Here is a 15910-nt window from a genome sequence, read left to right as displayed (position 1 = left end):
GATAGATAGTATATAGATAAATAGATTATGATAGATAGATAGATAGATAGATAGATAGATAGATAGATAGATAGATAGATAGATAGATAGAAAGATAGACTATAGATAGACTATAGATAGACTATAGATAGATAAATTTTGATTGATAGATAGATAGATAGATAGATAGATAGACTATAGATAAATTTTGATAGATAGATAGACTATAGATAGATAGACTATAGATAGATAGATAGACTATAGATAGATAAATTTTGAGATAGATAGATAGATAGATAGATAGATAGATAGATAGATAGATAGATAGATAGATAGATAGATAGACTATAGATAGACAGACTATAGATAGACTAGACTATGGATAGATATAGATAGACTATAGATAGATAGATAGTATATAGATAAATAGATTATGATAGATAGATAGATAGATAGATAGATAGATAGATAGATAGATAGATAGTTAGATAGATAGATAGAGATAGATAGATAGATAGATAGATAGATAGATAGATAGATAGATAGATAGACTATAGATAGATAGACAGACTATAGATAGATAGATAGATAGACTATAGATAAATAGACTATAGATAGATATAGATAGACTATAGATAGATAGTATATAGATAAATAGATTATGATAGATAGATAGATAGATAGATAGATAGATAGATAGATAGATAGATAGATAGATAGATAGATAGATAGATAGATAGATAGATAGATAGATAGATACTTTACTAATCCCAAGGGAAATCCCAAGACAAGACAGGCAGGTTAGTAACATTAATGTTAAAGGTTAGTATGTCTGAAAAACTTGCTGTACAATACTATAAAATAACTTTTAATTTATAAAAAGTCACTATACAGTATTTTCACCTTTCAAGGCACCGTGATTTAAAGTGTTTTGACAGGTAATATGAAAACAGTTACATTAAACTACAAACGGTGCATAGACATTCTACAATCACATTGGATCAGTCCTAATGTGATCCAGACTAAGCTATCTTTGAAAGAAGCTATCCCACAGTTTCCATAGATACACTTGCATCTACAATCATTTCTACTAGGTTATATATTTCTTATTGTACTCTTAAACGTCTGATCGGGTGAATACACTGACAGGATTCCTGAAATGCAATAAAATAAATTTATTACACAGAATGAACACGTCTGGAGGGAATGAGGGGGAAGGAGAACTAGGGAAAGGGAGAACCTAATCTGGACCACTAGGGGGCAGAGTGGTGAAAACAAGGCTAAAGAGAAACTCAAGGAGAAGACGACAGCTACGGCAGCCAAACAAGGCCAAAACACTGTGAAGTTACCAGAGGAGCAAAGCCAGATGAAGCTGTTGAAAACCCACATCCATGAGCTCTGGCAATGGATTGAGTTCCAGACACCATAAACCAGTGGTTCTCAAACTTTTTCTGTCGGGCCCCCCTTCGGAGGACAAAAGACTTTCGTGCCCCCCCAATAACTTTGTGCGTATATATATATATATACGCACATATATATATATATATATATATATATATATATATATATATATATATATATATATATATATATATATATATATATATATATATATATAATCAAATCTGTGAAAACATGAATATGCAGGGCTGTGCTATTTTATCTGATTCCATCCATCCATCCATCCATCTTCTACCGCTGGTCCGGGTCGGGTCGCGGGGGCAGCAGCTTTAGGAGGGAAGCCCAGACCTCCCTCTCCCCGGCCACATCATCTAGCTCCTCCCGGGGGGCCCCAAGGCGTTCCCAGGCCAGCTGGGAGACATAGTCTCTCCAGCGTGTCCTGGGTCTTCCCCGGGGCCTCCTCCCAGTGGGACGTGCCCTAAACACCTCACCGGGGAGGCGTCCGGGGGGCATCCTAATTAGATGCCCGAGCCACCTCATCTGGCTCCTCTCTATGCGGAGGAGCAGCGGCTCTACTCTGAGATCCTCCCGGATGGCCGAGCTTCTCACCCTATCTCTAAGGGAGAGCCCAGCCACCCTGCGGAGGAAACTCATTTCAGCCGCTTGTACCCGCGATCTTGTTCTTTCAGTCACTACCCAAAGCTCGTGACCATAGGTGAGGGTAGGAACGTAGATTGACCGGTAAATTGAGAGCTTCGCCTTTCGGCTCAGCTCCCTCTTTACCACGACGGACCTGTACAGCGCCCGCATTACTGCGGAGGCCGTAGCAATCCGCCGGTCGATCTCTCGCTCCATCCTTCCCTCACTCGTGAACAAGACCCCGAGGTACTTAAACTCCTCCACTTGGGGCAGGACCTCATCCCTGACCCGGAGAGTGCACTCCACCCCTTTCCGGCTGAGGACCATGGACTCGGATTTGGAGGTGCTGATCCTCATCCCAACCGCTTCACACTCGGCTGCGAACCGATCCAGTGAGAGTTGGAGGTCCTGGCATGATGAAGCCAACAGGACCACATCATCCGCGAAAAGCAGTGACGGAATCCTGAGGTCACCAAACCGGACCCCCTCAACACCCTGGCTGCGCCTAGATATTCTGTCCATAAAAATTATGAACAGAATCGGTGACAAAGGGCAGCCCTGACGGAGTCCAACTCTCACTGGAAACGAGTTCGACTTATTGCCAGAGATGCGGACCAAGCTCTGGCACCGGTCATACAGGGAACGGACAGCCTGTATTAGGTAGAATGGGAGGCAGAGCCTTCAGTTATCAGGCACCTCTCCTGTGGAACCAGCTCCCAGTTTGGGTTCGGGAGGCGGACACCCTCTCTACTTTTAAGACCAGGCTTAAAACCTTCCTTTTCGACAAAGCTTATAGTTAGGGCTGACTGGGTGACCCTGACGGGGTGAGCTGGTGTTTTCATTTGCACAACTGACTTCCCCTCTTGACGTCCCTTTAGTTTGCCCCTAGTTATGCTGCTATAGGCCTAGGCTGCTGGGGAACCTCTCTTGATGCACTGAGCCCTTCTCTAACTACCTATGTATTTACTATATATACCATTATTGCATTACATTCACTCTGTTTCTTTCTGTGTCCTTTCTCCGAGTGTCCCTGGTCCCAGAGCTGGATGCTGGATGCTTCAGATGTGTGGCTGTGTTTTATGGTCCTTGTGTCCCACCCCCCCACCTCTCTATCTCTACCCCTCTATCTGTATCCCTCTATCTCTACCTCTACCCCTCTATCTCTACCTCTCTACTTCTTCTGTCCCTCTCAACCCGCCCGGCCAGCAGGCAGATGGGTCCCCCCACATTAGAGCCGGGTTCTGCTCGAGGTTTTTTCCCTGTTAAAAGGGTGTTTTCCTTGCCACTGTCGCCTTTTGGCTTGCTCTGGGGGTCAGGCATATGGGTTCTGTAAAGCGTCTCGAGACAATTTGACTGTAATTGGCGCTATATAAATAAAATTGAATTGAATTGAATTGGTCCGTTACCCCGTACTCCCGGAGCACTCCCCAGAGGGTTCCCCGAGGGACACGGTCGAAAGCCTTCTCCAGATCCACAAAACACATGTGGACTGGTTGGGCAAACTCCCATGCACCCTCAAGGACCCTGCTGAGGGTGTAGAGCTGGTCCACAGTTCCACGGCCGGGACAAAAACCACATTGCTCCTCCTGAATCCGAGGTTCGACTATCCAGCGGACCCTCCTCTCCAGTACCCCTGAATAGACCTTCCCGGGGAGGCTGAGGAGTGTGATCCCCCTATAGTTGGAACACACCCTCCAGTCCCCCTTTTTGAAAAGAGGGACCACCACCCCAGTCTGCCAATCCAGAGGCACTGCCCCCGATGTCCACGCGATGTTGCAGAGGCGTGTCAACCAGGACAGCCCCACAACATCCAGGGCCTTGAGGAACTCCGGGCGGATCTCATCCACCCCCGGGGCCCTGCCACCGAGGAGCTTTTTAACTACTTCGGCGACTTCGACCCCAGAGATGGGAGAATCCACCGCCGAGACCCCAGGCCCCGCTTCTGAATCAGAAGGCATGTCGGTGGGATTGAGGAGGTCTTCGAAGTACTCCCCCCACCGATTCACAACGTCCCGAGTTGAGGTCAGCAGTGCACCATCCCCACTATACACAGTGTTGACAGTGCACCGCTTTCCCCCCCTGAGGCGCCGGATGGTGGACCAGAATCTCTTCGAAGCCGTCCGGAAGTCGTTTTCCATGGCCTCGCCAAACTCCTCCCATACCCGAGTTTTTGCCTCGGCGACAGCCGCAGCTGCAGCCCGCTTGGCCAGCCGATGCCTGTCAGCTGCCTCCGGAGTCCCACAGGCCAAAAAGGCCCGGTAGGACTCCTTCTTCAGCTTGACGGCATCCCTTACCGCCGGTGTCCACCAACGGGTTCGGGGATTGCCGCCGCGACAGGCACCGACCACCTTACGGCCACAGCAACGATCGGCCGCCTCAGCAATGGAGGCACGGAACATGGTCCACTCGGACTCAATGTCCCCCATCTCCCTCGGGACATGGTTGAAGTTTGACCGGAGGTGGGAGTTGAAACTCCTTCTGACAGGGGACTCCGCCAGACGTTCCCAGCACACCCTCACGATCCGTTTGGGTCTGCCAGGTCTGACTGGCATCCTCCCCCACCATCGGAGACAACTCACCACCAGGTGGTGATCGGTTGACAGCTTCGCCCCTCTCTTCACCCGAGTGTCCAGGACATGCGGCCACAAGTCCGACGATACGACAACAAAGTCGATCATCGAACTGCGGCCTAGGGTGTCCTGGTGCCAAGTGCACATATGGACACCCTTATGCCTGAACATGGTGTTCGTTATGGACAATCTGTGACGAGCACAGAAGTCCAATAACAGAACACCGCTCGGGTTTATTCCATCAGATAAATTTTATCTGATTCCATTTTGGTGCCAGATCACAGTTTATCTACAAAAACACAAAACATTCAGTCACAGGTATCTGCAACTGAACAATCTAGTATTTCACTTCATGATCAGAACAACTTGTCAAGTTCTAGAAATTATTTTAAATTTACAGTTTTACAGATTTACAATTTACAGTTAATGTTGTAATTTTTATCATTTGTAAAGTCGTCCCGCTGCCATAAACCAAGAGAGTCACCCTCATTTTAGTCCAGGTTCAGGTTCCACATTCAGCCCAATATGATCTCCAGTGGACCGGACCAGATAAATCACAGCATAATAACCTATAAATAACCAGAATTCCACATATTTAATCTGTGACAAAAGTACATTCTGAAAATGTACACATTTAAGGAATTATCTTTTTACAAAACATTATGAAGAACCTGAAATCTATGAAGAAAAATAAATTTCAACAACATTTGGCCTCAGTTCATCATTTCCACATTACAACTTCCAGATCACAGAGTGTCTACAAAGGAACACAACATTTAGTCATCTGGAACTGAACCATAGAGGATTTTACTTTAAAAAAAGACAAAACACAACAAAACCAGGACAAAATATGATAAAAATGAGACAAATGACAGGAAACAAAACAAAAAAAGAGACAAAAAATAAAACAAAAATGTTACAAAGTGACAAAAAACGGACAAACTACAAAAACGTGACAAAAAATTGTAAAAGCATGAAAGAGAACGACAAAAACGACACAAAACAATGAATAAAGCAAAATACAAAACATGAGACAAATGACAAAAGTCAGACAAAAAAGACAAAAAACAACAAGACAAAATATTACAATAATGAGACAAATGACACAAACAATCCAAAAACAGACAAAAAATTAGACAAAAAAGTTACAAAGCGACAAAAAATGGTCACAAATGAGACAAAAAATGACAAAAACAGGAAACGACAAAAAATACACAAGCGAGACAAAAAGGAAACACAAAACGACAAAACCAGAAACAAAACGACAAAAACATGAGATGAAAATCAGACAAAAACAACAAAAACGAGACAAAATATTACAAAAATGAGACACAAAACGACAAAAGAACAGTGAACAACCTAGTGTAACCCAGTAAGAACGACCTTTACGCGACTACTGTACTCTGGTTCGACTCAAGGAGCAAGGGATGGTTAATGTAAAAAGGTAAACATAAACATATTTATTTCAAAAAAATTGATACAAAGTGGAACAAATTCACTTTTAAAATGTCAATATAAAAAAAATAAAACAAAATAAAGTGTCCTTTCATAGCCTGATGCTGTCTGATATCAAAGTCTATCAAAGTCCAGTCCAAAGTGTTCAGTTTGAATCCATGTCCGTCCCAGTTCATTCAGTGTGTGTGTGTGTGTATTGTGTTCTACCCGGGTAGTGTGTGTGTTTGTATGGTTACTGCGCGCCGTTTAAATCTTATCTGCCAACATGAATCTTCATGAAGATGATGAAGATGGAGAATTCTGGATCCTCTTTAACCCTGGTTGGAATCACTGCTGTCCACTGACTGTAGATCCAGCAACAGAAAAAAACAATCAAAGTCCTTGGTGGAGAAAAACAAAAGAAAATAAATCCTCCCGTCGCAGCCATCTGGGACTCTTTCGGGACAACTCAAAACATGTACACACTCTTAACTTTAAAATTTAAGCAGTTTTTCTTAAATAAAATATCAATAACTATGATGAATGTACTGTAGCAGCTTTAGAATCTGGCTTAGCTGGGATGTCTATATCCCAGCATGCAATGCGCACGTCTACTAGATTCCCTACACTGAGCGCACATAGAGCCATCTAGCGGCTGCTTAAAGTGACTACAATCATCCTATTACAGCTATCTTAATAAATTCCGATATTTAAATTAAAGTTCCTGAAACTAAAAATTAAAATATGCTAAGTAAACCCAACACTGCGTTTTCATATGGGTTACATTAGTGTTTTGCTTTAGGATCAAAACAACTTGTCATGGTCTAGAAATGATTTTAAATTTATAGTTTTACTAATTTACAATCTGCAGTTAATGTCTTCTCTGGAATTTTTACACTTTGAGGGCTGGATTGGACCCTCTTGAGGACCGCTTTTGGCCCGCGGGCCGCATGTTGGACACCCCTGGTCTTATCATTGGCGGCTATCTGGAGTCCCTGATAGTGGTTTTATGGACTTAAAAAGGTGGAGGGTTCATATAAAATGTGTTGTAATTTCTACACCGTTCACCTGATGTGGATGTAAAAACCCTCGGATTAAAACATCTGTTTTTTTTTCATTTCAGATCCATGGTGGTGGAGAACAGAGAAGAAACGGTGACTGCATTTCAGATCACACCCCAGAAAAGATGAGCACACCTCAGCACGGTTCATTGCAAACCTTTTACATGTTTAATGACACCGATATACTTTGAAACACTGGAACATGTCATAAAAGAATACTAAAAGGCAAAATATCTGTTGTAGCTGTTCACCCTACAGCTGGTGCCACTGACATTCAAACATTTACACACTAACACTCTGATATATGTTGAACTTTACATTTTACACATCTTTGTTATTTCATATTGAATTCAGATCAAAGAAAGTTTGACACTAAGAAGACTGGTGAAGAAGAGAGACCGTACCACTGTCCAGTTTCCGAAACAAACCTCAACCTTCTGGACAATATATCCACCTCCCTTTGTAAGAAGTAAATACTGCTGACAGTCAACCTGACAAACACAGTCGTGAACATCAGAAGGTGCAACCCTGTGGGACAACATCTACTCCACACGGTGCCACTTATCGATGATATTGAATGTGAGGAATACGGAATGGATATACACTGTTGGGACTGCAGATTTTGCCAGCGGTTTTTAACTAATTGCTATGATGTGATGTGTACTGCTAAGAGATTCTTCTGATAAAACGGCAGCCTGCCGTGGCTCAAAATGACCTCATGAAGGCAGAGAACAGAGAAAATAATCAAACTGGAATTTCAGACAGAAATGTTCCATCGGTACTTCACATCGCAACATGTTTTCACGCTGTAATTTAATCCAGTTTTACTCTAACATTTATTAAATTCTGGTTATTCAGTATACAACAGATGTGAGTACATCCATGTGTAATATCATCTGAATGTAGAAGGGATAATAATGATATTACCTCTTAAATCTTACATTATTTTTGACATCTTTAAACTTGTAATTCCATTTGGATGTTTACCACAGGACTGGAGAGAAAAGGATAAATATCACCTGAGTGTTTTGTTGGTTGAAAGAAAGAAATCTATAACTAAGAAATGACTATCGCAGGATATTCATGTCAGCATGGGGGGATATAACACTGGATATTTATGAAATGGAATATTCCAGCATCGTAGTGATGGAAAGCACCATGCCACAACCTGACAGGAGTTTCTAAAGGAAGAAGCAAAGGTGAAGACTATTCTTGGGTAAATTTGTTGTTTTACTTCAATCCAATCCAACACTTCGGGGTTTTACAGAGAAGTTTACAACAACACAACCTCTCAAAGAGTGGCTGAAAAGTGTCCAATGAATGGCTCTCTCCAACAATATGAATCTCAGTAATGACAGGTGTACTGACTTGTTGCAGTTATTACTACTGTAGGGTCCTTATTTTTAAATATATTATGAAAGTTTTTATTTTACATAGCAACAAATATCCTGCTGTTGATCTGGGAAGTAATGCAATTCCTGCAAGACGATGTAGTTTTTGAATCATTGGACGATTAGATGGTGTTACCCAGGGGTGTACTCACTTTTGTTGTATACTGTACGTGCTGTGATTGTAGCCAGGCCAGTTAAAAAGCGCTGTAAAGTGTTGTAACTGACAGCTACCATAGATGCTAACATACACGCTCATAAATCAACTACATAAAATACAAGATTTGATTGAGTTGTTTGAGTTTGTCCGAGCTGGGATAACTACTGATGAGGCCACGTCTTTTCATGTTAGCACTTTACGGTGTGTGGTTAATTCAATAATTAATTATAACAACAATAATAAATTTTATTCGTAATGCGCTTTTCATTCAAGCAGTATCTCAAAGTGCTAGTGCCAATTTAAATCCTGCAATCCCATTGGTCCGGTACCAACAATAGATCTGAAAGTGTCTAGAAAGCAGAGCAGAAAGGGCAGAAAGAGATTTCTTTTAATAACGATGAATTCTACATTGAGTCAGCTCATTACTGAAACACTAAAGAGATGACAGGTGATCAAAATATGGCTGTTGTTCATCCTGTCTGACTGGGTGGTACACTGGTGGACCATAATGATCATTCAAAACAAGCCAAGACCCTCCTTTCCATAATCAGCCCACAAACGAGACCATTTACTGGCTAATGGATGAAGTGTTAGCTCTGTCTCAGGCACTCTTACAGTTCCTTGTACGACCCTCTCTGTATGAAACTACAATAAGAAGAGGGTGAGAAGGCTTTAGGAGAAATACACCTTAAACAAAATTCACCAGTTACAGTTAGAATCTAAGACAAACATCAAATCTACACGTAATGATTTCACAGGACACAGCCTTGTAGTCTTTGTTCACATTAATAGAAGATGCACGATTCACCCTTTCAGAGTCCGACCTGTGTGAGGGTTAGTGGTCTTTCTACAGGCCGCACTGAGACTGCTGCCGGTGTCTGCGGACGCTACACATCTGGCTGAAGGACTGTCCACAGCGTGAGCAGCTGTAGGGTTTCTCCTGGGTGTGAACGGTGCGATGCCTCTTCAGATGGCTGGATGAGATGAAGCTCTTCCCACACAGCGTACATCGGTAACGCCTCTCCCCGGTGTGGATGAGGAGGTGGACCCGCAGGTTGTTGGGCTGGGCGAAGCCTTTCCCACAGTGGGGGCAGGTGTACGGTCTCTCCCCCGTGTGAACCCGCTGGTGCAGCTCCAGAGCAGCTCCACTGGGAAACACACGGCCACACACCGTGCACACCACGGCTTCTTTAGCAGCGGGAGCACTGCTCCTGTAAGGCCGCCGCTGGCTTGTTGTGGTGGCAGAAGGAGCTGCAGGGGGAGGCGGTGCAGGCGGAGCTGGAGGAGGTGCAGCTACGGCGGCGGCGGCAGCGGCGGCAGCAGCAGCCATGTCAAAGGAGGCGGCGAAAGCAGCCATTTCATGAGTGCCTCCTGTGAAGAGCATGGTCGGAGTGCTGTCAAGACCGTCTCCTCCCTGTGAGGTGAAAGAGGCAGAAGGGTGTCCAGTTTCTGTGTTGCCCAAACCCAGCTGTGCTACTGCATATGCTGCTCCCAGATGGCTGACCCGCTCCTGCATCCAGGCCAGGTCCAGGCCCAGGCTGTTGAGCCGCTCAGGGCTGGGCTCGTCCGAAGCCACAGGAGCCGACAGCTGGGAGGGATGAGCTTCATCTTCTGTAGCGTCATCTGCCTGGACCTCTGGCTTCACAGCACCGTTCTTTAGGCTCCCTGGGAGGTCTCTGCCAGTAGCTTCAGGGACCGGGACACCTCCGCTGCTGACGGTCAGAGTGCTGCCCAGAGGCTTGGTGGCTTTTCGTTTGGCTCGAGGCCTGCAGGTCAGGTCCACGGTGGCCTCAGTGGGGGAGGAGGACGGCTGGGAGGAGGTGGAGACAAAGTTGGTGACACTGGTGTCAAGAACGATATCAGTGTGGGGAGTTTCCTCAGTGGGCTCCAGGGCTGAAGACAAACAGACAGGCAGAGAAACAGTCAGGAAAAAATACAGGGACGTTCAGAAAAATTCACTCAGGAACATTATGGCTGTCCTGTTTAGCTTTTGGTTTATAAAAAGACAGATTTGACAGATATCAGATACTAGAAATTAATCAAATACTATAAATACAGATAATCAGAAAACAGATACGGTTTAAGAGATTTGTACGTAGGGGAGACAGCTAGGCCTGCAGCTATCGATTATATCCAGTATCCAGTATCCTATCGATCATTCTGGAGATTAATCTACTAATCGGATTCCCTGCTTGGCGTTACAGCATCAAAAGAGGAAGTGAGTGCACTGTGCAACAGAATAACCGTCCTGAAGGAACACGGGCCGACATCTGCCATGTACAAATATAGTACAGCACAGGTGTATTGTACATATATAGTATAGTACAGGGGTAAAACTAAAACTAAAGCCATGGGAACCCCACGTGTAAAATCCCATAAATCTGTTTTTATGTTTATTTCATTTAAACTTCTGCTACTGCAGCTGAAAGAAGACAAATAAGAACACTAATCAGTTTATTAGTATTGATTGCAGAGAATATTCCATCATAACTTTAGTTTCACTTTGATTTGGCCTCAAATTAAAGGGATTTCCTTCATTATGAGACAGTGTCAGACCTTAAGTACAATATCATGTTTGAAATGAAGTCTGGTAGTTTTATTTGCAGTTATGGTAACATAAATACATTAACACACATTTAACAGTTTTCTACCAACATTCCTGTCTTACATCATTTGCAGTTGCAGCTTTTTATCGTCATGGATTTTTTATATTTCTCGTTCTTTATTATAACAACCTGTTGACTGAAGCAGCTGAACAGCATTGTTTCATTTAGTGCAGAAAATGAGTCAAATGATCGTTAAACTTCCTGTTTGTGTGACGAGTTTGAAGCAGAAAGTCTGAGTTAACAAAGACAGTTGAAAACCACCTTCATACCTGTTAACTCTGACTGAGGTTTTAGTTTTTGTCGACCCTCAGTCTCTGATCTGATAAACGCTGTAAACACTAGAAAAGCTGCATCAGTCCCACCAAATTTAAAATCCCCTCATAATTTACTGATTACAAGTCCGGGTCTGTATAGGACAGAGCCAGTTAGTGACCTGGGGTCTAGTGTGTCGTGGATTAAACAAAGCCTTGGTTCAGAGAATTTTGTCCCAGGAATTTTAGTAATTGAATTAATGGAATAACTGGAGGAATCGTTTCAGCCATAGAGACAACAAAAGTGCCACCAGCACACAGCATCTGAGGGATAATGGACTACACAGACACACTGCCTTGCACTTTACCATGAACACCCTACAAAGATGCAGACGTATGTCAAGAAAACCTACAGACTACAGGAACCTCCTGTTTGAACCTCAGATGTTCAACTGTCATAGGCTGAGAGCAGAACAAATACTACTGAAGGTACAAAACCTGCATGAAACAACATGAAAAGGGAAAGGGACGACAAACGCAGAAGTTCTAAATACTACAGTCTAAGACAGAAATATTCCAGGAGAATATCTGAACTAGCAAGAGAGAAACTAGATGAGTCCACACTAGAAGACGCCTCAGACAGGTAGAGGAAAAAACAGACAGGGAACTAACACAACGACAGGAGGATGTCTTAGCCAAAGGACCAGCAGAAGGACACCGTCATTCCATATGTCAAGCATGGTGGAGGCAGTATCATGGTTTGCGGATGCATGAGTGCTGCTTGTGTTGGTCATCCCATTGCACTCTGCCTGGTAGTGTTCCATTCTCCAAACCCACATGCTCCCTTCTGCTCTGTTCCATGGAGGTCAAACTGGATGTTCTACCAGATGATGTTCCTTGAACACATCCAGTTTTTAGGGTGCTTTTCCACTCGCACCTACTCCACTCCACTCAACTCGACTCTACTGGCTTTGTGAGGTTTTCCATCAGGACGTAGTACCTGGTAGCAGCTACTATTTTAGACAGGGAGTGATGACAGACCTGTACCATGGGCGAATTAAGATGTTTCTGTCTTTGATGATGGACCAAAGAATCCAGAGGGAGCTGGATGGAGAAAGTTTATCAGGAGGTCTCTGAGCGGACAGATGTCCACGGATACAGCAGAACAATGAAGCAGTGTCGGGAGAAGCTGAAAATCGGTCCATCAAGGACCACAACAGCCGAAGTGGGTCAAACCGGAGGTGTTGGAAGTGGTTTATCTAAATGGACGCCATTTACGACACGGACCTACGAGCAGCGGGAGGAAGAGTGGCCTCGACTCCACCGCTGCATTATTCGAGACCATGTTGGAGGACGGTGAGTGTTTTGTGACTCCACCCACGATGAGGTGGTGCTCAACTGGAATGGAAAATGACCTAAACTGTGTCGAGTCGAGTAAGTGCTAGTGGAAAAGCGCCTTAAGAGGGGCCAGCTCAATCCCCAGACATGATTGAAAATCTGTGGTGGATTATCAAAAGGTCTGGTTCAAAGTAAACCAAAGAATTCAGAAGAATTAAAAGCAGTAATTGAAGAAGAATGGGACCAGATTGGTGCAGAACATCCAGCCAGGATTAGAGCTCTACTGCTCCTAATGGCAGGACGACTAAATATTAATCTGATGATGGGTTTCTTTATTTAGTTTTTGTTAAGTTTTGAACACATTCTCTGCTATTTGTTGACTTTGATACCAACAACGTTGAGTACTGACAGATTGAAACTGTCAAGAATTTGTTTTTCTCATAAATAATAAACAAAAAATATCATTAGTGTTTGTGTCTCTCTAATGCAGCCACACCTTTAGAAACACTAAAAAGATTTTTCCACAAATAATATTTGAGATTGTGTAAAATGTTAAGGGTGTCCGAAACCTTTTATTTATTTGTTCCAGTGCATGGTTTAGGGATACAGGATTAAAAAATACAAGTTTTCTTTCATTAGAATATCCAAAAGTAATGCAAAAATCTGACATCTGGTTCCTCATTGCATGAAGAGCACAGATGTAACTCATAACAGTCAGCCAGCTCATTTTCAGCTGTTTTTATCTGCAATGTAGACCTGTCTATGGTTGTTGATTCAATGCAGTGTATAAAGGATAAGAAACTTATTCTCTCAGGTTCAGTTATCTCGTTTAGTTTTACATTATCCAAACTCATAAAATAAATTAATTATTGAGAGCTTATTGAAAAGCGCTGAGGAGAAACATGCTGTTAACCTTTTAGAAGTTATCCTCCCATTTATCTCCATATTCCATCCATCCATCCATCCATCCATCCATCCATCCATCCATCCATCATGTTTGAATTTCGTTATATTCTACAATGATCCACATGATGGACCAACAACACAGAGAATGAAGTGTTCAGAGAGCTACACTCACCAGTGGAGAGGCCACACTCTGCCCTGATGTTAACCTCCACCTTCAGGTCCAGGTTGCAATCATCTCTTTCCTCTTTCTCCTGCTTTACCACTGGAAAAACCTTCACCTCATCCTGCTGGGTCAAAGTGGAAAGCAGCTCAGACATGACGGGACATATCTGACCATGTTCATGATCATACACAGGAGCTTAGTTAGATCCTCCACGACATGGGGTTTTAAGGAAGAGTGTGAGGAAAGCTGCAGGAAGCATTTCAAATTATATTCCATTTTTTAGTCTTTAATTGGTCATTTTGGGATGTTTCGTGCAAAACATGCTTGAAATAAAAAGAAATTAGTATTTTAAAAATTGTCAAGTAGACGCTGAAAAACTGAGAGGCCATGAAGAACATGAACTGCTTTCGTATTTTCTATAGTTTTACATCAAATGTATATATGATATATATATATATATATATATATATATATATATATATATGTATATATGTATATATATATATATATATATATGATATATATGATGTATATAAATATATATGTAATTATAAACTGTTTAACTTAGACATCTCCTTATACCAAATATCTACAGCATTTTCAAATATTATTATTTGCAGCACAGGACTTACAAATAAGCAAAAAAAAAAGTTTTGTTTGAAGTCCAAAAGTTTGAACATGAGACGATTATTATCATCACTGTCACTCCGTCTCCATACCAGAAACCAAACACAGAACTTCTAATACCAGGATGGAAGTCCCTGTTATTGATTTCTACCCGTAAATGTACTCACATCTGGCCAGATCTTGAAAGAGTATTGAAAAACTGGGTTATTCCTTGACATGAGATGGGATTTCTTTGCGTGATAAAGCTACTTAGTCGTGATTTACAAGCAAAAGTTGAGCAAATTTCCAACAAAGATCAATATATCAGCAGCTTTAAACCAATCAACACATTTCCAAAAACACAGCAGCTGAACTTCCTGTTTTACATCAAACTCCATAAAACTCAGTTGAGGTATTTCCTTCAGTTATGCCCAACTTTTTGTTGACAAGAATGAGTGAACATGACTGTTCAGATTAAACATCCCCTAGGCTGTCTGTCACAAAACCTGACATAATTTGAGTTTAAATCTGCTAATTTTTTCACCATATCACCTTCTGTGGGTTACACATTTGATGAGCTAACTACCTATCGAGTTATACTGACCAACACACAACCTTACACCCGTATTTAACGTCATTGATCTTTGATATTAATCAACATTTTGAGTTACTAGAGTTAATAGATTAAGTGCATCCACCTGCTCTACCATGCCTGTCTGACTACTGCTTATCGGTTTTCTTGGTTAAGAAGAGGTAGAGATACAAAAGGTTAACCCAAGCTAGAGATAGATGTGTTCCCCAACCTCTTCCCACCACCCAAAGACAGTCTCTCCTCAGATCTGCACATATCTTGTAGGTGATCTATTGCTCTCAAAATGGCAGAATTCACTGACAGTTGATGGATTTCTATCTCTCATGATTCTACAGTGTTTTCTCTGGTGACTGTGATTAAATACTCACATGCTTCCCATGCAAACAAGGATTTCCATGTCCAAACGTTTGGGCTTTGAGTCACCAAGTATAAAATATCATAATTTGGTCGACAAAGTCCTCCATGATTCTGCAGTCCCGAAGGATTCTACCTTTAATCGTCAGGGGTTTTCACACCAGACTGATCTGAGCTTGGTCTAACTGATTAAACTCTTGGCCACTAAAGTTAATTCTTGTGTTCTTCAACTACCTAAATTTAACATTTCTACAACGTCAACATTTTCTACATGTTCAGCGGCTTGAAGAGCCCCAGAGTAAGAATTAACTGTTCAGATGATAGTCCTGCCTAGTCTTTACCTTTGACATGTGAAGGAAGGGTTTGTCAGCAGCAGCGGCAGCAGGAAGTGGCGGCACCAGAGGCTGATGATTGTCAGGTCCTGAAAAATAACACAGGACACTGAGCACGTCATGTTCACAG

General features: G+C 42.5%; 1 protein-coding gene across 1 annotated transcript in view; it reads right to left on the bottom strand.

Annotated features, from left to right (window-relative positions):
- Nucleotides 1–7229: 7229 nt before the first annotated feature.
- The window catches only part of LOC111569009 (uncharacterized), a 32294-nt gene continuing 23613 nt past the window's right edge, over nt 7230–15910 (bottom strand). The window contains exons 7-9 of the mRNA XM_055010360.1: nt 15790–15869; nt 13906–14020; nt 7230–10525 (exon numbers count right to left, since the gene is read on the bottom strand). Coding sequence (XP_054866335.1) covers nt 9480–10525; nt 13906–14020; nt 15790–15869 — 1241 coding nt within the window. The 3' untranslated portion in view covers nt 7230–9479. The remainder of the gene's footprint in view (nt 10526–13905; nt 14021–15789; nt 15870–15910) is intronic.

This window comes from Amphiprion ocellaris, chromosome 4 (assembly GCF_022539595.1).
Source record: "Amphiprion ocellaris isolate individual 3 ecotype Okinawa chromosome 4, ASM2253959v1, whole genome shotgun sequence".
NCBI lineage: Eukaryota > Metazoa > Chordata > Actinopteri > Pomacentridae > Amphiprion > Amphiprion ocellaris.
This window is presented reverse-complemented; position numbering and strand designations above follow the sequence as displayed.